Consider the following 20,268-nt stretch of genomic DNA (forward strand, 5'->3'; position numbering starts at 1 on the left):
GTGTGTGTGTGCGTGCACTTGACATCCAATCAGTGGCTTTCATCTCTAAAAGCACGCGGAGCTCCTGTTGCATAAACTGCACGTCTATCATGAAATTAATTGCGGGACATTAAATTAGATAAAGCTTCAGAATTTTTTTTTTTTTTATCACGGTATTAATTATTGTGGTTGCAGAATTGCCTCCAGGGGCGCTCCTAGTCAGAAAGGCACTTTTGTGCAAAGCCCCCCCTAACACCCCACGTAACATCATTTTTAGCATTTTGCCTCCACAAGGGGGCGCAAACTTCCCATACAAACGCAGTTACATGTTATGAAGATAGGAACCGACAAATACTGTATTCAATTAAATTCCTATACTCAAACATTTAATTCATAATAGATGATTTTTTTTTTTTTTTGCAGGTTCTAATGTTGTCATGGTTGCCATATCTACAGATGACTGAATTTCCCGCTAAGCGCTAAAAAAAGAAGTCTCTTTGGAGGACTTTTCATAAAAGGATGCGTTCAAGGAACTCGGGATTCAACGGAATCACTGAGACCCCGCTGATCACAGTATGCCTTGATGAATAATTTGCCAAAAAAGAAAGGCTGGGGTCCATCGAACTGGAGCAGCGGAACACAACAAAACTCTCCCACAGCGGAAATAAAGTGTGTGTTGATGTAAAAGGATTAGGCAAAGGTTGGACAACAACATTGGCCTGAAGGACCCGAGTGAACAGCACCGAGGGTGTGCGCTGGGAAAAAGAACGAGCCGGGAACCGGGTTCACATGCAACAGGCAGCTTTTAAGCGATTGTGTGCGAGAATGCGAGAGACGGCCTTGAGCCTTGCTAGGACAAGCTGCTCTGGTTATTCCGTGTGCATTCATTAGCATAAATTAAGAGAGATAATCCTCCTTCAATTCCGCCAGGAGAGCCTTTGTGTCCCACTTGTAGGTCCAACATTTAGGTTCTAGTGTTTGGCATAACATCCTCTCAAATGCCCGTGCTTCCGGAATACATTCTGTAGGTCTTGGGAATGAGACACTTGAGCTAGCTTATTAGCGACATGGCTACATTTCAATACAAACGTACAGAGATAAACATGAGGAGCTTTGAGAAGTTCTTGACAGGTTTAAGTCCAATTTTTTGTTGATAATACATTTTTGCAGGAAACGTGAAGACACACACCTGCCGGTCCTCATGTTATGGTATTGCCGTGTACACGTGTGTGTGATTGCCATGGCATTTAGTCTCGAGTCGGAGTTGAAAGTAATATTGACTTCCTGTGGTGGCAACTGGAGGTCACCGTGGTGGCCGCGGCATGTCTGACAGTTAACTCGTCGATGTTTAGCCTTTGCTATGTGTGTGTTCATGTGTGTGTGTTGATGGCAAATGTGAGGCCATGTGTTTATACGATGAGTGAGCAGACTGTCTGGTATGTGCAAATGACTAAAATAATGTCGAGCCGGATGTAATTTGCCGGATGCCTATTTTGTCATTTATCAACGCCTGCGAGATTAGAGGAAATTTATCTGTAAGCACTTTATTGATAGTCTCTCTGCTCGTATTAATTAAAAGGGAACAAATGTTCCTTCAGGGACACTCAGGCAACATTTAAGAATCAATTTGTTCCTTATCTTTTGAAATGTAGGATCTTTTTTATTTCTTTTTCAAAGGGAAGAAAAAAAAGCTGGCGGGGGTCGTTGTCATTTAACATTTGCGTCAAGCGACTTCAAAAAGTGCCGAAGATGTCCGCCTACATCTGTGTGTGTGCGCCAGTGTTTCACGTGTGTGTCAGTCTGTGATTTGACATTTACCTTCCTGGATCGTTAAAGGTTTGGCTGTAGATCTCAAAAACACATGACTCATCTCGTACTTTTATTTCATTTCCCCAGCGAGGTTTATGTTGTGATTATCTTGACGTGATAAAGTGCATAAATCCATATTCTGGTCATGTGATAGACAGAATAGGTCATATATATATATAAAAATAGAATAAATAATATATATAATAATATATATAAATATATATATATTATAAATAATATGCGTAATATATATATTAAAAAAAACATAAATAATCATAATAAATAATAAAATAAATAATATATATATATATATAATAAATAATATGTATAATATATATATATTAAAAAAACATATATATATGTAGATAAATACACATACATATATATATATGTATATATCTATATATATATAAAAAGAAATTTAACAGCACCAAAGTGAGGCAACGCAGCGTAAATGCATAATTTACGATAAGTGCCACACAAACAACAAGATGAAATGAAAGAAATGAACCAATTCGAAAGTGAATCAATTGGCCCGAGAGAGAATCTTCCCAAATGAGCACTTTGTGAAGCTAAGCTGGCATTGGGTCAATAAACCTTCCTGAGGATTTAACTTTCCTCTTCAATAAGCTGCTTTTAAAAAAAAGGTAACATGGCGAGTGTGAATTGGCGTTGAACTAACTGAACCAGCGCCGAGCGAGAAAAATTCCTTTTCAAAATATTCTTCATTGATTTGGTTAGGTCAGTAAACATATCCGTCGTTGCAAAAGCGGGTTGTTATTCTCCATTTAGGAAAAACTTGAATGCCGTCACCTCAATCAAACATGTCACCTTGAGCTCCAGCCAGATTCTAAGCATCGTGGAGAGGTGTACCTCAGCTGGAGAATGGAGGCGGCCATTTTCCATGGTCAGGGGTCGGTGCGAATGAGTTGCATTTATACATGAAAGCCTGGCCAGACGTGCACAATTACTCAGTTCATCGGCGGCGGAGCTCATCCTGGAATAAATCGAGCGTTCATGGACGCTGGAGCGACTCCATGAGATATTTACCAATCACAATAACCCTCCTCAATGAGCACAATCTGCAAATTTCCAAAATAATTTCTCCCAGACTATGATTCTGTCCATTATGTAACAGCAGGATGGAGGCGGGCTGTAGCTTGCTGTATTAAGTAGGTCATGAGATTAAAGGGAATCAAATCGGTCTTGTCGCCTCTTCTATTTGCCTCCATTTACCCCAGTGAAGATAATCATCGATAATCGGTGCGTTAAATTGTTTCCTTTAATTTTACGATTTATTAGGAAATTAGTTTTTTCCTCGCTTTCTTCTCGTGTATTTTTAAAAGACACAACATCTGGATTACTATAAATCATACGTGAGGTTAGCTAACGCTCAAATCAACTTAGATTTGTGACCTTAAGACCTAAAAAAAAGTCAGTGAAGTGAGATCACGAGATAAGTGTAAATTATATGTAGAACTCGCCAAACACTTACTTTTCTAAAAGCACTGCATCCTCTGCAGAGGTTTGCATTTTTTTCATCCCCCCTTGGTCCGAATGAGCACACAAACGGAGATGGATTGCTGCTGGGCGCCATGGCAACCTCTGGGGCTTTTCTTCATCGGCTGAGAGGAAAAGCAAGGAAGGACAGAGGAAGGGGGGGGGAAAGAAGGAGAGAGTTAATCAACACGGTGCATTAATTTGGCCTTTACTCTCTGCAAAGCTCTCACACTCGCTATTGTGCATCCAAATAACCTGGGTGACAAAAAAAGCTTGCATGGGAAAATACTTTCATTTGAATGGGAGCAAACTCAAAACATTTTGGAGAGGATGACCTACATTTGGATACAGTGTGTGATAAAAAGTCTAGTGGTCTACACAAATTGGAAATTAATTTTAATCACTTTATAATTTACTTATGTTGCAAATATACGGAAAATTAATCATTTAAAATAAGATTTTGCTGCATTAGTTTGAATGTTGCCACAAGATTTTTTCAGGGGCAATATAGGGCTCTCAATAGGGTTCAATGTAATGTGCTGCCATCTTGCGGAAATAATGGAACACTACAAGAGAATTAATTTAATATTACGGAAAAATTCTGGTCCCTTTTTACACCCTCTCAATAGGGTTCAATGTAATGTGCTGCCATCTTGCGGAAATAATGCAGCACTGCAAGAGAATTAATTTAATATGAAGTCTTACTACGCAAATTCTTACGGAAAAATTCTGGTCCCTTTTTACACCCTCTCAATAGGGTTCAATGTAACGTGCTGCCATCTTGCGGAAATAATGGAACACTGCAAGAGAATGAGTTTAATTTGAAGTCAGCGCCTCAGAAGCGGCAGAAATTCGTTGACGAGTTTGAATAAAAAGTGAATAATAAATGTAAAAACGTCTAAAATTGTTTGGGGGAAAAAAAACTTCTTAATCGCTCAATGTTATAATTTTAACGGCCAAAGCTTAAGCCTACCATAACAATGAAGCTCTGATGACGTCATCAATGCGCGACGGACGGAGACGCGCCGTCCTTCACAATGCCCATGTTCCGTAACTGCTTCCGCGTTAAATGTACATAGTTGGTATTTTAATGAGAAAACAGTAGGTTTAGGTTGGACTATATCCACGAAATTTGATCGAGTGAGTATTCAGTCACGAACAAAGTACCAAACGTCCTGTTTTTTGCTCATTAAAGTTGCATGCTGTACACTTCGAAAGTGCTGCAACTAGCAATACAAATAACATGTTTACCTTTTTCCAATTCCTTCAAATGCAGTCATGGCAGCTCCAAACGCAGAGGAACGAAAGGTCTGCTGGGATGCCAGGGACTTATTATGGAAATGTCTGGATGACAACAATGACAAGGCTGCAGCTTGTCAGAAATTCCAAAGCGAGTTTGAATCCAAGTGCCCTGCTCAGTGGGTAAATAATCCCCCCCTTGCAAATCCAATCATTATATTGAAGGTGTTCTTACCTACGATTTTTGCTTGCAGGTCAAGTATTTCAGTAAAAGAAGAGACTTCTTGAAATACAAAGAGAAGATGAATACAGAGGGGTTCACACCTTCAGATGGCCCCCGGCAGCCTTCGTAACCCTAAAATTAGCTAATTAGTGACTTTTTGCCACGATCAAGCCTTGAGGACATTTATGTTGATTGATTTATTTTTAAATATATTTATGTGAACAAAGCAAAGTTGCATTTGACCACTTCCATTGTGATTGTGCACACTTTATAGAAAACTACATGTTTGTTTAATGTATTTTATTCATGTACACATATTTGGTCTTCCTAATGTGTGTAAATACATGGAACCAGCTCTTTGTTGTATTTACAAAAATAATCCGGAAGGCCTCGACAGCGACTCCACTGAGTTGCGCTCAGCGTGACAACTTGAATAAATTACAAATAAAAGAATAAATGCATACTAGCTAGTGATTCTTCCTGTCATTGTTAGAACTCATACAAGCCATTGTGTAAAGATAAAAAAAAACGTTTTTTGTTGAGCACAAACATGTTAATCATATTTGCATCTACCACCAGAACATTGATTATCATAAAATACAAGTTTGTGCGCTCACCCTTTGTACCTTAATGTTGCATTCATAAAAATGACTCCTTCACATCTCCAAGGCAACATTCATCCTTTAGCAGCTTAGCATTCAACTGTAAAGCATTTCTTGTTTTATTTTCTTCTCCTAAAATTGTATTTCATCTGTCACCATGGCGACTCTAAAAAGCCTTGTTTCCATGGAGCGAATGAGAATTTTCTTCTGTGCTTTCTCAAGATTGCATTTACTAAAAATGTTTTCCCCAAATACTGTACAGGAGAAGAAAGTTTAAAATATCACACAGCATTTAAGGATATAAAATATTTTTTTCAGCTTTCATTGTGAATTGCCCCCATAAGCAGCATGCCCTTCCCTCTATTTACCTTCTTCCCATAAGTTCATTCAAACAAGGGGGGGGGGACTATAAACTAGAAGTGACGTTTGCGGCCACCGCCCAGTCCGGGAACTCAGTCAAATTAAAAAGGGGAACCCCCCACGTAGTGATAGCCAACATCACCACGGCAACGCCGATCAGGTTCACCCCGAAACCTGCTTTCACCTAGTGGATGAAAAAAAAAATTATGCATCTTCTGCCCTCTAGTGGAGAAATATTTTCCATTCCTTTGGTTACATAAAACAAGCTTTTTGATGCTGCAGGTGCGAGCCAGCGTGTGATTTTGGGGAATGTGTGTGTGTTTCATACCATGTCGCTGATCTGCAGGTGTCCGTAGCTGAAGACGATGGCGTTGGGAGGATTCCCCACAGGAAGCATGACCCCGAATGACACGCACATAGTGGAGGGGATTAAAGTGTGCAGGGGGTTGATGCGCAAGGTCTCGGACTGCGAAATAAAAAAAATATTCATAAAAAAAAAATTAACGGCCTGTATGTTGAAAGTGACGCACCAGTGCGGAGAGGATAGGCAGGAAGACGGTGAGCGTCGCCGGGTTGGAGGCGAACTCGGTGACCGCCGACACCAGCAGGCAAGCGAGCAGGGTGACGGCCCAAGGCGGGAGTCCGCTCATGGGCTCCAGCTGGCGACCGATCCACACCGACAAGCCGGACACCTGCACGCCGCAAAACCGGTCGCTAGGATGCGGTTCGAATTAATGTGTTGATCTGGATCGTACCTTGCAGCCGGCGGCTAGCGCGTAGCCTCCGCCCACCAGGATGACGATCTCCCACGGCATGAGCCTCTGGAAGTCCTTCCATGTGATCATGGGAGCCAGTGGGTCCGATGCTGCCAAATGGAATCAAAGTTTAGCGCCAAAGAACTTCATGAGGAGCTTCATTTGGACAAAAGTAGTACTTTGCCGACATTTGTCACCATCTTAGTGTCAAGGAAATGAGCAGAGGGCTTTATTTAGACAAAAGTAGTGCTTTGGTGCTATATTGATTTGAGGAGCTTTGTTTAGACAAAAGCAGTGCTTTGCTGGAGCTTGGTTATTTAGACAAAAGACGTGCTTTGCTGCCATCATAGTGGTAAGAGATTAAAAAAAAAACTGTGCTAGCGTTACCTGAATTTCTGTAGCTTGAAGAAGGTGAGGAGAAAGGTCGCTTTGCCGGAATGAGGAAGAGCAAGAAGCCCAGGAGGACGGACACTGTGGCATCGGTGCGATAGCCTTTCCTAAAAGAGAAAAAGCGGATGTTAGCATTTTAATCGTACAAATAAATAACAACTCTTGGGAGGACTTGCTTCTCAAATAGCGATGTCCATCCTGGTACAAAACCAGGTTCTCGCGTGAACCACAGCAGAGTCATCAGGATGAAGAATACACCAGTGACCACTTCTGGGTAACTACCAAAAAAATAATCGTTAATAGGGAATTACGATGCGTGATTTCCCGACGGAATCGAAATCCACCTGATCGGTCCCAGTTTTTCATACTCCTCATGGATTCTCTTCTCCGACATCATCTCCCGTTTGGATTTGCGTTTCTTACTCAGCGAGCACGTTTCCCGGAAGCTGGATGATGACATCATCAATCAGACATATCGGTTATGCGTGACGCTTTCCCGGGACTTACTTGCAACCCAGAAAGAGGAAGTGAAGCCACAGCCAGGTGAGGACCAGCATGATGATCGCGATGGGGAAACTGAAGATGAACCAGGTGCCGAAGTTGATCACCTTAGCATCCGGGTAGCGCCTGTCAAGAGCGACATTTTTTGGAGCGTTGAGTAAATCACGTACGGCGCCAAAACACATACGTGTTGAACTGCTCGGCGAAGATGAGGTTGGTGGAGGTGCCGGTGATGGTGATGAGTCCACCGATGGTGGCGGCGTAGGTGATGCTGAGTGTCAAACATTTACAGATCATGTGATCCCGCTTAGTGGGATACTGAGAGTCTCGCCGGGCCTTGACGCGTTTCACGTTTGGGATTTCCACGGCCACCTGCGACGAAAAAAATAAGAATCCGTGACTTCTAGAGTCTGATTTTTACGTTAGCGGCTACTTGCTAACCTGCGGCAAGTGTCCGTTTGGATGTGTGATGCGGTCTTGGTTGGTGTTTGGATTCATGCCATTGGGTTCTCCGGTCTGGACCTGAAGAATCCCGAATAGAGGCATTTTTTGGATTAAAACAAAAACTACCGTATTTTCCGCACTATAAGGCGCACCAGATTATAAGGCGCACCTTCAATGAATGGCCCATTTTAAATCTTTGACCATATATAGGGCACACCGGATTATAAAGCGGATTTTGAGAAAATTGGAGGTTTTTAGGTGCGCCTTATAGTGCGGAAAATACGGTAATTGAGTCTTACCTCACTGAGTGTCGACACTTCTTGTTTATTGCAATTGTTGCTACTGGACAAGAAAAAAAAATTAGACAAATAAAAATAACTTCAAATCAAGATGATATGGACGAAGAAAAAAAAAATACCCGTCATTACGGTAAAGCAGCGCCAGTTGGTTCTTATCCGGGTTTTCCTCTTTGTCTGAAATGAAATTCAAAATCATAATCTGATAAAAGATAGAAAAGAAAAGTCATGAGTCGTACCGCTTTCGTCTTCGGCGGCGGCGGGTTCGAGGTTGTCGGCCATGCCGGTACAAATGAGTTGCTGCAGGACGGCTTCGGCGATGGGCATCACCATGGCCGTGGTGGACGTGTTGCTGAGCCACATGGACAGGAAGACTGTGCAGCACATGAAGCCTAGCACTAACCTGCACGGACAAGGTATTAGAGCGCCTCGTTGTCTTCTTGTTCATTTTCCGTTTTTGTTACGGTGCTCACATGCCAGGCTTGGCCCCTGCGACCATCACCATGCGTAAGGCGATGCGTTTATGGAGATTCCACTTTTCTATGGACGCCGCCAAACAGATGACTCCCATCAAGAGCAACGTTGTATCTTTAGAGTACTCGGCCGCCACCTGCAAAAACCGCCGGAAAAACTCACAGCAGGAAATTGATACTTGTTTGTTCTTTTTAATCTCGCCATTGTGTAAGCCCATGTCTCGTGACCTTTCACCTAATGCCGGCTGGACTTTGTTCTGCTGCCATATTTCATACAAGACCAGAATCAATTTGGACCTTCAGTAGGAAAAGTTTCAAATGAATCGTCAGCTTTTTTTTGGGGCTATCTAAATCTTATTTACTCTCTAAACGGGCTCAGGTGTTTTTTGCTACAACTTTCCCAGCTCTCTATCGGGTTAAATAAGAAACCCGAAAGCGTACCGACAGACACCAAAGGTTGCATAAAAGCTCTCCGCTTGCATATTTACCGACTTACAAGAGGCTTACAGTGCGGTTAAGAGGCGGCTTTGGTCACATGGTTCAATTTTTATGTAATGCTGTGATCGGAAAGGTAAAGATCTGGATTTAGTGAAAATTCAATGACTCTATGCATTGCTAGGAAGATTTAGCGCTGAGCTTTGTATGTTGAAATATGAAAAAACATACCTCGCTTGACTTGAGTACCCCAAAGAGTGGGTAGAGGAAGGCCGGGACGAGAGCGGCGGCGCCCAAGGGAACAGCTTCGGAGACCCAGTAGACTGCCGTCACTATTAGCACATATGCGCAACTTGCCTCCTGTAAAATAATTAATAATAAATCAAATAAATAAATAATAATATTATACAAGAAGGTTTGAAAGGTAAGGGGCCCTAACATTGATCCCTGGGGCACTCCAACATGAATTAATTTGAACTGTTTAAAATGACTACATCCAAAACGAATATAAAGATAACAAATGTCAATTTGGGGATTTTTTTTTTTAATAAAAAACATTATCAGGATTGGGATTGTTTTATAGAGATTTACATTTTAGTCTATTTACTTATGAACGTTTGCTACTGTGCTAAATCAGCACGACTGATAGATGCACTGATTCAGCACTCGCTGATTATTGATTATCGGATAGTGTTTATCAGAGGACACCGGGAGATCTTCAAACACACGTTGCTGATTTCTTTGTTGCGATCGATTAGTGAGTTAAAGCTAAAGTGCAAAGTTTTCTTAACTTCTACTTCAACTGAGACAATTGATTGGATCATCAACTCCTTCTTATCAGATGGCTCAGGAAATGGTCACGAGTGTCATTTACACAAAGAACACCAAAGATAAATTGCTCCACACCAAAATGTACCGGAAATTAGTTTTGGGTGTCATTTTGCTCAAACAAATCCGGTAATTAACGAGCAAGTTTGACTGAACTGCATGTTTTGTTCCTGAAACAGTCGGTGTCGTAAGAAACCAACGGGATGCCGACCCAGCGTGTTGTCGGTGGCGGAACATGGATTATATAACTTCATTACTGAGATTATTTTTTTCTTTGTGTTGATGTTCTGGCACTCTGGCTTGGCCTCATCCTGGGCCAATGGTGGACGCTGCCAAACATGCGCTGATATAATAAGGAGAGCAGTGATTGGCCGGCGGGCTGCAAAGAAGCACGAACAATATTTTGCTCTTAATTAGAATAAAACATTTGTAAAAACCAACAAAGCAGATGACCTGGGTACTTTTAATAATTAACTATGTGAACAATCAATGCCGCCATCTTGTGGCAGAGTGATTGAAACTCACTCGTAGATAAAGTAAAAAAACATACAAAGCCTGAACTTTGTTAGCTTGCTAGCATAATTGCGCAATTGTCATTTTTGATTTATAGTCAAAACAACAAAAAAGATAATTCGACTACTGTATTGGTTATGATTTAGCCTTTCGTCTGATTTTCCAAACAAACAACTCGGCACACAATGGATTAGATCTTGCGATAATCCGATTGTTCTTGCAGAAATTTTTACATCTTTGAGATTTGCTTTTCAAGCCTTTTATTTTTTCAAGCAAGAACGAGACATTAATTCTTTTAGCTTTTTCAGGCCTCATCTTCCGCTGATGTCAATGTCATCAACATAACGTGACATCCCCGCATAGATGATCATTCATCACAACAAAAGGGTCTTTTGATTGCTTCGCACACAACAAAATCCCATCAGTAGACTGCAGCTATCAAAAAAGGAGCTTCAACAACACTAACCGGATTTGATCTTGTACGTATTTTTGCATTTTCGCGTCTACTTATGTTTTAGTAAAGCTGTTGTGCAAGCGCTATATAAAAAAAGTCTATTGTATTTTACTTTTTTTTTCAAAATACATTACAGATTTTCGGGATTTTTTTTTAAACAGTTTTTTTTTTTAGTTTAATACAAAATGTAAAAAGTATTCTTAACGGCAACAGAACTTCTGTTATTTTATTTTTTTTCACGTCTCCAGTTCGTTTTAACTCACGCTGGTGGGGTGGATGAGTGGAAGCGGCAAGAGGGAGAGCGGGATGAAAACCACCACGATCAGATTCCTCGCCCTCCACAGCTTCCTGAGCAGATCCATTCTGGCTGCGGCCTCCAGCCTCATGGGTGAGGTTCTCGACTCAACAGAACCGGCCGTGAACGTCACCAAGCAGCCGAGCTGAGGGATTGGAAGGCTCCGCTCAGCGCACAACTTGGGAGGGCTTCCAAACGTTGTGCGCTTTTACGCATGAGTGGACTGGTCCGGTGTTGCACGACCTTCTCCTCCCGTTCTGGTTCCGCTCTGCAGTGTCAGGTGAGGAGGCCCCAGGACTTCCTTTATTGGGCTGCTTAGGTATGCTAATCAAGTACCCACCTCTCGGCCAATCACATTGGAGGTGTTTGCATAAGGGCACGTGTTCAAGGGGTCTTAAAAAAATCGGAGCTACAACTAATCAAATCTTGGTGGGGCAATATTAAAGTAGGAAAACCATTTATATAATAAATATAGCGCACAGAACTAAACAAAAGTTTCTCTGTAGTAAATACAACAATCCGACACTGCCCTCTAGCGGAGGATTTATTGTGTATGCAATATCCGACTGAACCGTGAGAGGGCGAAATTTATTTAGTGAGGATTAACTCTGATTTCCACATACAAACACTTGACTGATTGGAAATAAGGACTCGGTAAAAAGGATTATCCTCTCAGTTTATTATGATGTGGTCAGAATTTTCAGCCTGTGAATAAGTTCAGTATTAATTGTAAGCTCAAAGGATAGAAGTTTCCGAGTCCACGTGAAGTTCAACGACAATGTGAAATAAATAGCCGTAACTGCAATTCAAATCCACAAGAGGGCGCTATGCACATGTCCCTGTCGTTCCAGTGAGTGAGTCAGTAACAAACCAGTCAGATATTAAATTCAAATTTTATATACTCACACTGTCCATTGAGATATCAACATTTATTTTAGGTTATTTTATTGGATCTGTTTTCCTTCACTTTTGGTTTAATGTGGGATTAAATCAAAGCAAAGCAATCTCACATTGGAATTAGAATTAGAATTAAACACTGGCCCCATATTAGAGGTCATATCCGCTTTATTATTATTATGATTTTTTTTTTTACACGTTTCTGGGTGTTCCAATGTGTGTGAGCCAAGAGAAGATGAGAGAGACTCAGACGGATTATGAACACACACGAAAAAGAATTGAGTCGGAATGCAAGTGTGAGTGTGTGTGTGTGTGTGTGTTATGTTTTGTATTACATAACATTGTTTGATGTGCTTCAAGAAGGCTGCGTAAGGGATTAGGGTCATAATAATGATTTGCTCAGTTTATGGACGTCTGGAAACATTTTTAATACTCTTCAACTCAGTGTACTCTTTAATGCAGGACTATCATATTTAGAAAAAGTCTACACACCCCCTGTTCAACTCAGATATTGCTGTGGTTGTTTCAAATCGTCAAAACATTTCCCACTATAAAAATGATGTAAAATTTGTACGACACAACTGTTGTTTTCTGAGTTGCATAAGTGCGCACACCCTCATATAACTATGACCACATTCAAATTTAAGTTTGAGTCAGGACACAGTGCTTTTGATTAACCCCGAATGAAGTTCAATTCTTCTAGTAGGCCTTTCCTGACATTTTGAGCCCTACTGAGAAGCATCTCAATTTCTTTTCATCCTTCCTCTGTGTATGATTGTTTTGCCGCTCATGTCATCACTCACCGCCCACCCCCCTCTTTAGCCTCTTCCTATTTCTGGTCCCACGTGCATCAAAGATTCATGGTGGACGTTCTATCTGGAGAGACATCATCAAGAGTGATCACGTTTATGGAACACCTGAGCATCTATACCTGGAATCATAATAACCCAAACAGTGAGGACAGTAAAAAGTGAATGTAAGAACTCAATTGAACCTGAAAACCAAATATAAGCCAATTTAGTTCATTTCAATTTAAAAAGTGACCGACTGCCGCTTGCCTCGATAGCATCATCACCAGCAGGGGTGCACGTGAATGGGTCAGAGCGGTGGCCGCATGCAGCCACTGCATGAGCGAGAGCTCAGCCGGCGAGTGGTTGTTACGTAAGAGCTCAGTCGGCCCAGCTGGAGATCAGAGAACAAGTCGGTGAGCGAGAAAGCTCAGCACGAGACAGGGAGGGAGGGGGGGAGAGTGAAGCAAAGAGAAATAAAGCGCAGGAGAAACAAACGCTGGTTCTTTCTCTGTTTTGCAGCCAGCATCATGAAGGAGATTTTTTCAAAGAGGACTTGAAGCCAAAAAGGATCCTAGATGGGGTCAACACAAGTGACCCTGTGAACTTTTCCACCGGTCCGCTCACATCACTTGTCTCCATGGTTCCCAACGTTGGACGCCACCGCGTCTGCTTGCTGCTGAGCGCTTTGCTATGCGCGCTGGCGCCGAGCCGAGGCTCGGAACTAAGTTCGGAGGACTTGCGGAACGCCACCGACGATGTGACCCCGTCGCCGGAGGAGTGGACCGACACCACGGTCCAGATGCAGCCGGACCTGCAGACGGATGGCCGGGCGACGGAGGTGCAGACCGAGTTGGAGACGCAAACTCCAACTCGTAACTACTCAGGTGGGTCAGTCGCCGGGTAAATTTTTTTTACCTGAACTACTTCAAATTTAAATCCAACTATTTTAAAAACTTTGCTCCTTTAAACATAGCTGCAAATTGAATTTGTCTATTTTACGTCAATTTAATTCAGTGATACTTTCTCATACCACTAGAGGGAGCCAATGTACTCGTATCACCCCAGACAAAATGTTATTTCTTGTAAAAATTGCAACTTCATACCTGGTGACTACTGGCGTCCAAATACTTGTGAGTGATTAGGAGAAGCTCCGTGGCCTGCAGGGGGTCTCAGATTAAGTGTTTGAAATACTGGCTGGGCTTTTAGATCAAGAGTTGAAATAGAGGTGAGGCATTTATCTTTCATGCTCGCTGGACAGCGACACAGCCGTAAACGCAATGCTGTCTGGTGTGAGTGTGTGTGTGTGTAAGCATCAGCCGAGGCGTTTAAAGACAGTTGTCCGAAGTGGAGCATGACTTCACCTCCACTAGAGCATGAGCTGCTTTTCTCCTCTCCTCCTCATCCCTCCATCCATTCCCACATCTGTCTCTTCTGCCTATCAGCTCCAATGCAACCTCTTTTTTTTCCCCCACTTCTCTTCCCGCTTTATTCCCCTGCATTCTTTTTTTTTCTTTCTCCCCCCCCTGCCCACCCGGCTGGCTCACGTGGAAGCAAAATAGCCGTCAGCAGGAGACAAAATGCAAAACTCACGTGCCTCACACACACACACACACACACACACTCAGTCATATTACAAATGGACACGGTGAAACAACACCAATCTTCTTAAAGGTTTAGAGAATAAACACAGTTGCTTGTTTCATAACGGCGACTCTGTTTCTCACAGAGGAGTAGTAAGTACTTTATGCTTTAATAACACACACACACACACACACACACACACACAGATGTGATCAGCCGGGCTTGCCACATGCGTGAATTACCACAGCAAAGCCCCGTTGAGTGTCCAAAATGTCCTAAATCCTGAAAGTGTGATAAACACTGCCGTGTGTGTGTGTGTGTCTCAGCATAAGTGTGTTATTTGTGCATATTTTGTTGACTTTTTCTCTCCCTCCATTTTATTTTAAGCCCATTCGACTCCTCAGGTTGAGCCCAAAGCAGCGAAACGGTTTCACTTTTTTTTTATTCAGACTAATTGGTTGCAAGGAAGTTTTTTTGGGGTAAATTGTGGTGTGCAAAAAGCGGCGGCTGAGCCAGGCTTACTTCGGCGAATCTTTGCGTTAACACGGTAACACCTTCGATTAACCTCGGCAGGCAAAGTGGGTGCGTGACATTTAGCGTTAGTGTAAATCTCTCTGTCAGGCCTCGGGCGCTTGCTTAGCAGGCGGTCGGGGTCCTGATCGGGTCAAACTTTAGCGAGATTATTTTTTTTTATCTGTACTGTTGAAAAATGTTTTAAAAAAAAAGATCTTGCCATCATAAATCAATAAAACTCAAAAGTTGTGACTTCAAAATTAATTTTCATTGTCAATTCAATGTCTGTTTTGATGAAAGCGAAGTGTGGGGAGTCTCTGTCCGTGCTCAATCATTGCCAACAGCCGCTTAAAAAGTCCAAATGTTTTTGTGGTTTGGCTTTTTTTTTTTTCACTGTCTAATTTAGTCAGGCAAGGTATCCCCCTTACGATAACACTAAGCTGCTTATCCTCCGCTAATAAAGTCATCAGGTAGCCAAACGTCCATGTCAAATGTTTCAATGGCTCCCTTGCGATTATCCCCAAGCCAATTACCTTTGTCTATCCTAGGCTATTTCCAGCGTCGGCAATCCTCTTAATGGCACGGCAACAACGGGAATACCGAGCGAACGGACACGCCCTCAATTAGTGGGTTGTAGCGTTGAAGCCAATTACTTCTGTCCATCTGAGTTCAGAGGACACCCTCGGTGTAATCTGCCTCCATGTGTCTTTGCCAAAAATCCCGAAAACTTTTTTTTGTCGACTTTTTCCCGTTTGCGACACGAACAAGCTCCTGAAGAAAGTGCAATTTATGATCTCTTGTCTCTTTGTCATGTAACTTTAATGAGTGCTTTATCTGCTGAGATGTTTTTTTTTTTCCATGTGTCAGTAATTATATTTTCTGTCTGAATGGCGTCATAATGAATCTGAGAGCAGTGGTTTTAAATTATTATTAAATTATGTGGAATAAAAAAAGAGGGTAGTAGGTTTAGTTTGCAGTAAAAGTTAAACACAACTGAATTGTACTTTTAAAAACGTGTACATTTTAATTGAATTGAATTACGTGATACTTCCGCCAACCACTAGAGGGAGCCCTATACATATGACACTGAGAATAACTATTTCTTCGCTTAGATTTCAACTCCTATGTGTACTTGGTGGCAGAAATACGGACCCAAAAAGTTTGAGAAATTCTCTTAAGCTAACATAGCAAAATTTAAATTAAGCTAACACCAGTTTCTGCGTGTCAAACTCAAGTACTACTTTCCCCCAGCTCTAACTGAAAATATAGGCATCTTTTTTTGCAGACACAGTTGCGTGTTAAACCTTTTCCCTCTTTTTCACGCTCTGTTTCCTATCAAACACCTGACACCCACAGGACGAGCTAGAACCGGCAACTAACTAAAAAAAATATTTGACCCAAAAAGCAGCTAAGTAGGATGTGTATTTCCAAAGAATTAAACACACAGGCGATTAGGTAATCAGTAGCGAGATCAGAAATAGATACGAGAAGTTGGTTTGAGGTCATATCAAGAGAAAAACTAAAAAGACTACTTAAGGAGAAGCGAGTAACACAAAAGTGATGTGAAGCTAGTCTCCTGTTAGGGAAAAATGTCACCTCGTATCTGCGTCAACTTTGACTCTCGGCAGAAAAGCCCGAGCGTTTATTTTTAACTATAAACAAGGGAAAAGTGATCTGGCATATCATTTGGCTCAGCTAAAAAAAAAAAATTCCCGTCTTGAAATATATGAAATTATATAATCTGTTGTTGTAACAGTGATGCTATCTGTTAGCTAGTTTGTGTCTGTTAGCATTGAGCTAGCTGACTTTAAGGGCAAAGCCACATTTAAATACAAAAGGGATAATTCTCTTTATTAAATGTTTAATTTGATGGTAAACTTCAAGTGGGAGGAGCTAGAAGTCTCTCTTTTTAAAAAATTCATTTCAAAATCTGCCAAACTTGTTGTGAAGCGCAACAAAGCTAGTGCTAAACAACTCGTAAGTCATTTTAGATTAGTAATGCACCGTGAGATTTTTTGGGTTCACTAAAGGTTGGCAAAAACTATTTTAAACAGACATCAGGGGTCCGTAAAGCTAATCAAGCGAATTTTTGCTTGTTTGCGAGGGGTTGCCAGGATTTACGTTGAATAGAATACCGGCGCAAAACACAAACATCCCCACACAAAGGTTTCCCGGCGAGAAGACATTCTCAATCTTTTCGGCATTACATTCTTCCTGGCGGGATAGTAAATGAGTTAGTTTACCCGCAACGGCGTAGCAACAGAGTCTTAAAACACACAGTCACGGAAGACACTCAATAATGGATGCGGCTTTACAGCAGTGACGGCAAATGTGTGTGAGAAAAAGCTCAAGGAGGCACACACACTAGAAGTATCGGTACTCGGTATCGGTGTCAATATTTGTACTGATCTGCAAACATGTGTTGTGTTTATTTAAAAACAAATAAGTGCATATTAAATCGCAATATTACGGGGATTAATTATGATATTTTTTTGTTTACAAACAGAGTCTGACATATTGTTTTGTCCTCGAAACAGTGAGTCAGCTCGTCCTTGTTGCACGTGTGCCTTCATCTGTGTTTATGCGAGCAGGAGAAAAAACTGGATGTGCCGTCATCCTCACACAGGATGACGGGATCTTCTCTCAGCATTTCTCCTGCTGCAGAAATCCTCCCATCTGTCGTTGTTAATCATCGGAAAGCAGCTCACATGTCTTAGCTCACACATATCCAGAATTAGTGAAGCCGACGTCGTTTGTGAGATGACGCTAATTAGCGTTGGTTCATGAGGCGAAAAGTTGCACGCAAAGCGGAGCCACTCCAGGGGTAAACATTTCCATCAGGAAAATGAGTCACATGATCTGAATAAAAGGCTGCAGAGATAAATACGATTATATATTTTTCACGGCTGCAACTCAACATGAATCAATAACATATCGAGTGACACCACTTTGGCTATGCATGCAAGATCCTGGGAGATTCTAACAATAGCGAGACCTCGGAGCGTTATTTGTGTATTGCAGCATAAGGACGATTAAAAATAGCGCTTTCCCTCCCTCTGTTGAAAAGTATCGCCATGAGTCGAAAACAGACTTCTAGTTGCAAAAAAAAACATGGAGGAGATGAAAACAGATTATAAATGGATGAGGCCATTTTGTTTTGTCTGTCCAGGCCTGTCATGTATCCCCGTCCTGCCTCCACGTCGGGGGTCTTTCTACGTGGAAAGCGGCACCGGGGTGTCGGTAGGGAGCATGTTGGCTTTCTGGTGCCGCGGCGGCTACCAGCTAGTGGGTAGCGAGAAAATCTACTGTAACGTCCGCAACGGGAAAGCGCAATGGAGCAACTACTTGCCAGTGTGTGAGGGTAAGCTACTCAAAGGCGCTAAGCTATCAAAGAGCATTTTTGGATTCGGATTCCCCCTGTTCTAGCTATCCCCAGACCAGAGGACCGAGGGTTGAGAGTGGCGGTGTTAGCGTCGGTAGTGAGCGGCGTTGTCATCTTCGCAATGTCGCTGTCTTTTCTTGTCTGCTGTCTACAAGAACGATCCAGTAAGAAGAAAGCCAAAAAAGAAGTTCGGGCCAGGTGAGTGAAAGCTAAAAATTTTGGAGTCCCGCTGATAGTGAGAAGGTATCAAACTCGGGACGAGGATTAGCATGCTAGCATAAACCGATTGTTTCTACAAAATGGCGGCAGAGTTTTCTTGTTCATAGACGGAGGGGGAAGCGTTCAACTCGCCGCAACGAGCGATGGCTGGAGAGAGAAGAAGGCGAATGGGAAGCTTTCCCTCCTCCGAAGATCTTCCATCTGTCGCAAAGGATGAACCCTCGCCTGGCACCGGACAGCCCACTCTACCTGACCGGAGGTCTCGGCGGATACGAGAACAGAGGATATCAAAGGTAGTCGAGGATTTGATCCGATTGAGTCAAAAATGTCTTTCGGATAACATATTTTTGAACGCCTCCATATAGGAGTCAGGAGAGTCTACTGAAAGCCGCCCCGCCTGGAGTCTACCGCTCCGACTCCCAGCTCTACCCCCACGTGGTCCTCCAGAGGGTCCTGCCGCCAACCGCCCCTTCGGCACCGTCCGCCCCGTCCGCCCCGCTTTACCTCCACCTCCCCAGCACCACCTCCACGCCGGCCCAAACAACCTCTCAAGGTCACCTCATGGGCCAGTACCCCACCTCGACATACCCGCCCAACTCGTCGGCGCCGCCGTTCCACCAGCCCGTCCCGGCGCCCATCTATCCCAATCCCAACCCGAGACCGCAGCAGCCGTGGCAATGAGGTCATTCCGCCCCGAACCATATCAAGGGAGGGAAGCGCTACACGGCTAACGGCTAACGGCTAATACGAACTTTCCCTTTTAGTGCATGCAAGCGGGACTTCTCCTCCACTTGGTGTCCAACAGGAAGTCAAGCAGGGTTTTGTTTGCCAAGCTCTGCCGGTTGGGGCGGAACAAGGGGTGTCGAACTTTGCCATCCATATTTTAGTTAATGAAGAATCCCATAAATACCGTAATACCATTAAAAACATGACATGCTAAAATATTTCTGGCAAATATTTCTGTTTGGATTGTTAAGGTCTCTTATCTAATACGTGTGGGAACCCTAATAATCGTATTAATCGTACATATTTGTTCCTCCATTTTGTTATTAACTCTCAATTTATCATCAAAACAGCAGACAACAAATTATGTGAATATGTACAAAGTGTAAAAAATGCACGAATTTGCTTTGAGAGACTGTAAAGGTGCTGTACTGGAAAAATGCACTGAATCAAGAGCAAGACAGGAAATTTCTTATTACTACTTTCCTTTTGTTTACATTATGATTTCCTTGTATTATAAACTATGGAAAAAAAATACTGTAGTCACTTTAACTGTGGGGCTTTTTATTTTTTTTAATATTAGCACTAAAGTAGCCAAACTATTAAATTTGCACTTTTTTGAGGGTGTCTGTTTTCAACTACTCATTTTAACATTTATGTGAGTGTGCAATAAAAGCAGATGTTTCTTGAGTGGAACGGAATTGGTACTCAATTTTTTTTAGGCTATGCTAACGTTGGACAAAACCCGCCGTCGACGCAATGGAAAGAAGTTATAATAACAATATTACGCTTTGCATCTGGGACAAAAAAAACAACACCTGCTCATTTGGTTTCTGTATCTGACGGGCACCTAATCTAAACAGGAGGACTTTGAAGAGAACAGATAAAGCTAGACGCTAACATTTTTGTGATTTAACGAGCGTGATGAACCCAAAAAGTAATCTTGATGAAATTGACGCGTACTGTCAAAGTAAAGGCTGGAACCAATTTTGGTGGTTCACTAATATTTACCTGATAGTCGTAGGTGGAATGGGCAACGGTGCCACGCTTTGGTTACTTATCCGCA

At 42.3% G+C, this 20,268-nt stretch overlaps 3 protein-coding genes and 1 long non-coding RNA gene across 5 annotated transcripts; 2 read left to right on the forward strand and 2 right to left on the reverse strand.

Annotated features, from left to right (window-relative positions):
- Window positions 1–2,219: 2,219 nt before the first annotated feature.
- Window positions 2,220–4,704, reverse strand: LOC148379296 (uncharacterized). Its single transcript, XR_015855304.1, has 3 exons — window positions 4,540–4,704; window positions 3,284–3,413; window positions 2,220–2,785 (listed from the first exon to the last, which is right to left on the reverse strand). It is a non-coding gene; the product is annotated as an uncharacterized LOC148379296 (long non-coding RNA).
- Window positions 4,281–5,216, forward strand: coa6 (cytochrome c oxidase assembly factor 6). The gene is made up of 3 exons (XM_088366449.1): window positions 4,281–4,428; window positions 4,565–4,710; window positions 4,782–5,216. Exons 2-3 carry the CDS (start codon window positions 4,567–4,569, stop codon window positions 4,878–4,880), a joined length of 243 nt encoding a protein of 80 aa, XP_088222575.1. The 5' UTR covers window positions 4,281–4,428; window positions 4,565–4,566; the 3' UTR covers window positions 4,881–5,216.
- Window positions 5,036–11,390, reverse strand: slc13a4 (solute carrier family 13 member 4). Of its 2 annotated transcripts, none has more exons than XM_088366437.1 (16): window positions 11,065–11,390; window positions 9,238–9,366; window positions 8,572–8,708; window positions 8,338–8,501; window positions 8,221–8,275; window positions 8,102–8,141; window positions 7,800–7,880; window positions 7,546–7,730; window positions 7,365–7,484; window positions 7,202–7,303; window positions 7,034–7,135; window positions 6,855–6,964; window positions 6,468–6,577; window positions 6,243–6,404; window positions 6,041–6,178; window positions 5,036–5,896 (listed from the first exon to the last, which is right to left on the reverse strand). In XM_088366437.1, exons 1-16 carry the CDS (start codon window positions 11,185–11,187, stop codon window positions 5,759–5,761), a joined length of 1,896 nt encoding a protein of 631 aa, XP_088222563.1. In that variant the 5' UTR covers window positions 11,188–11,390; the 3' UTR covers window positions 5,036–5,758. The 2 variants fall into 2 exon arrangements, with proteins under 2 accessions (XP_088222563.1, XP_088222562.1); XM_088366436.1 differs by having other exon boundaries at window positions 8,102–8,144.
- Window positions 10,765–19,884, forward strand: LOC148379299 (uncharacterized). Its single transcript, XM_088366448.1, has 7 exons — window positions 10,765–10,826; window positions 11,050–11,376; window positions 13,304–13,668; window positions 18,048–18,239; window positions 18,305–18,458; window positions 18,587–18,772; window positions 18,845–19,884. The coding sequence occupies exons 3-7, from the start codon at window positions 13,422–13,424 to the stop codon at window positions 19,158–19,160; spliced, it is 1,095 nt and encodes a 364-aa protein (XP_088222574.1). The 5' UTR covers window positions 10,765–10,826; window positions 11,050–11,376; window positions 13,304–13,421; the 3' UTR covers window positions 19,161–19,884.
- The last annotated feature ends 384 nt before the right edge of the window (window positions 19,885–20,268 follow it).

The sequence above is a fragment of the Syngnathus floridae genome, chromosome 22 (assembly GCF_059516105.1).
Source record: "Syngnathus floridae isolate MCC-2025c chromosome 22, RoL_Sflo_1.0, whole genome shotgun sequence".
NCBI lineage: Eukaryota > Metazoa > Chordata > Actinopteri > Syngnathiformes > Syngnathidae > Syngnathus > Syngnathus floridae.

Excerpts from the sequence above, each read along its gene's own strand:
- slc13a4 (XM_088366436.1), bottom strand. The coding sequence starts at position 11,187 with ATGAGGCTGGAGGCCGCAGCCAGAATGGATCTGCTCAGGAAGCTGTGG. Across the intron at positions 6,965-7,033 it reads TGGACATCGCTATTTGAGAA|GAAAGGCTATCGCACCGATG; the intron begins GCAAGTCCTCCC and ends TTTCTCTTTTAG. Across the intron at positions 6,578-6,854 it reads TTCAAGCTACAGAAATTCAG|CATCGGACCCACTGGCTCCC; the intron begins GTAACGCTAGCA and ends TCCATTTGGCAG.
- LOC148379299 (XM_088366448.1), top strand. The coding sequence starts at position 13,422 with ATGGTTCCCAACGTTGGACGCCACCGCGTCTGCTTGCTGCTGAGCGCT. Across the intron at positions 18,240-18,304 it reads CTACTTGCCAGTGTGTGAGG|CTATCCCCAGACCAGAGGAC; the intron begins GTAAGCTACTCA and ends CCCCTGTTCTAG. Across the intron at positions 18,773-18,844 it reads GAGAACAGAGGATATCAAAG|GAGTCAGGAGAGTCTACTGA; the intron begins GTAGTCGAGGAT and ends GCCTCCATATAG.
- coa6 (XM_088366449.1), top strand. The coding sequence starts at position 4,567 with ATGGCAGCTCCAAACGCAGAGGAACGAAAGGTCTGCTGGGATGCCAGG. Across the intron at positions 4,711-4,781 it reads CCAAGTGCCCTGCTCAGTGG|GTCAAGTATTTCAGTAAAAG; the intron begins GTAAATAATCCC and ends TTTTGCTTGCAG.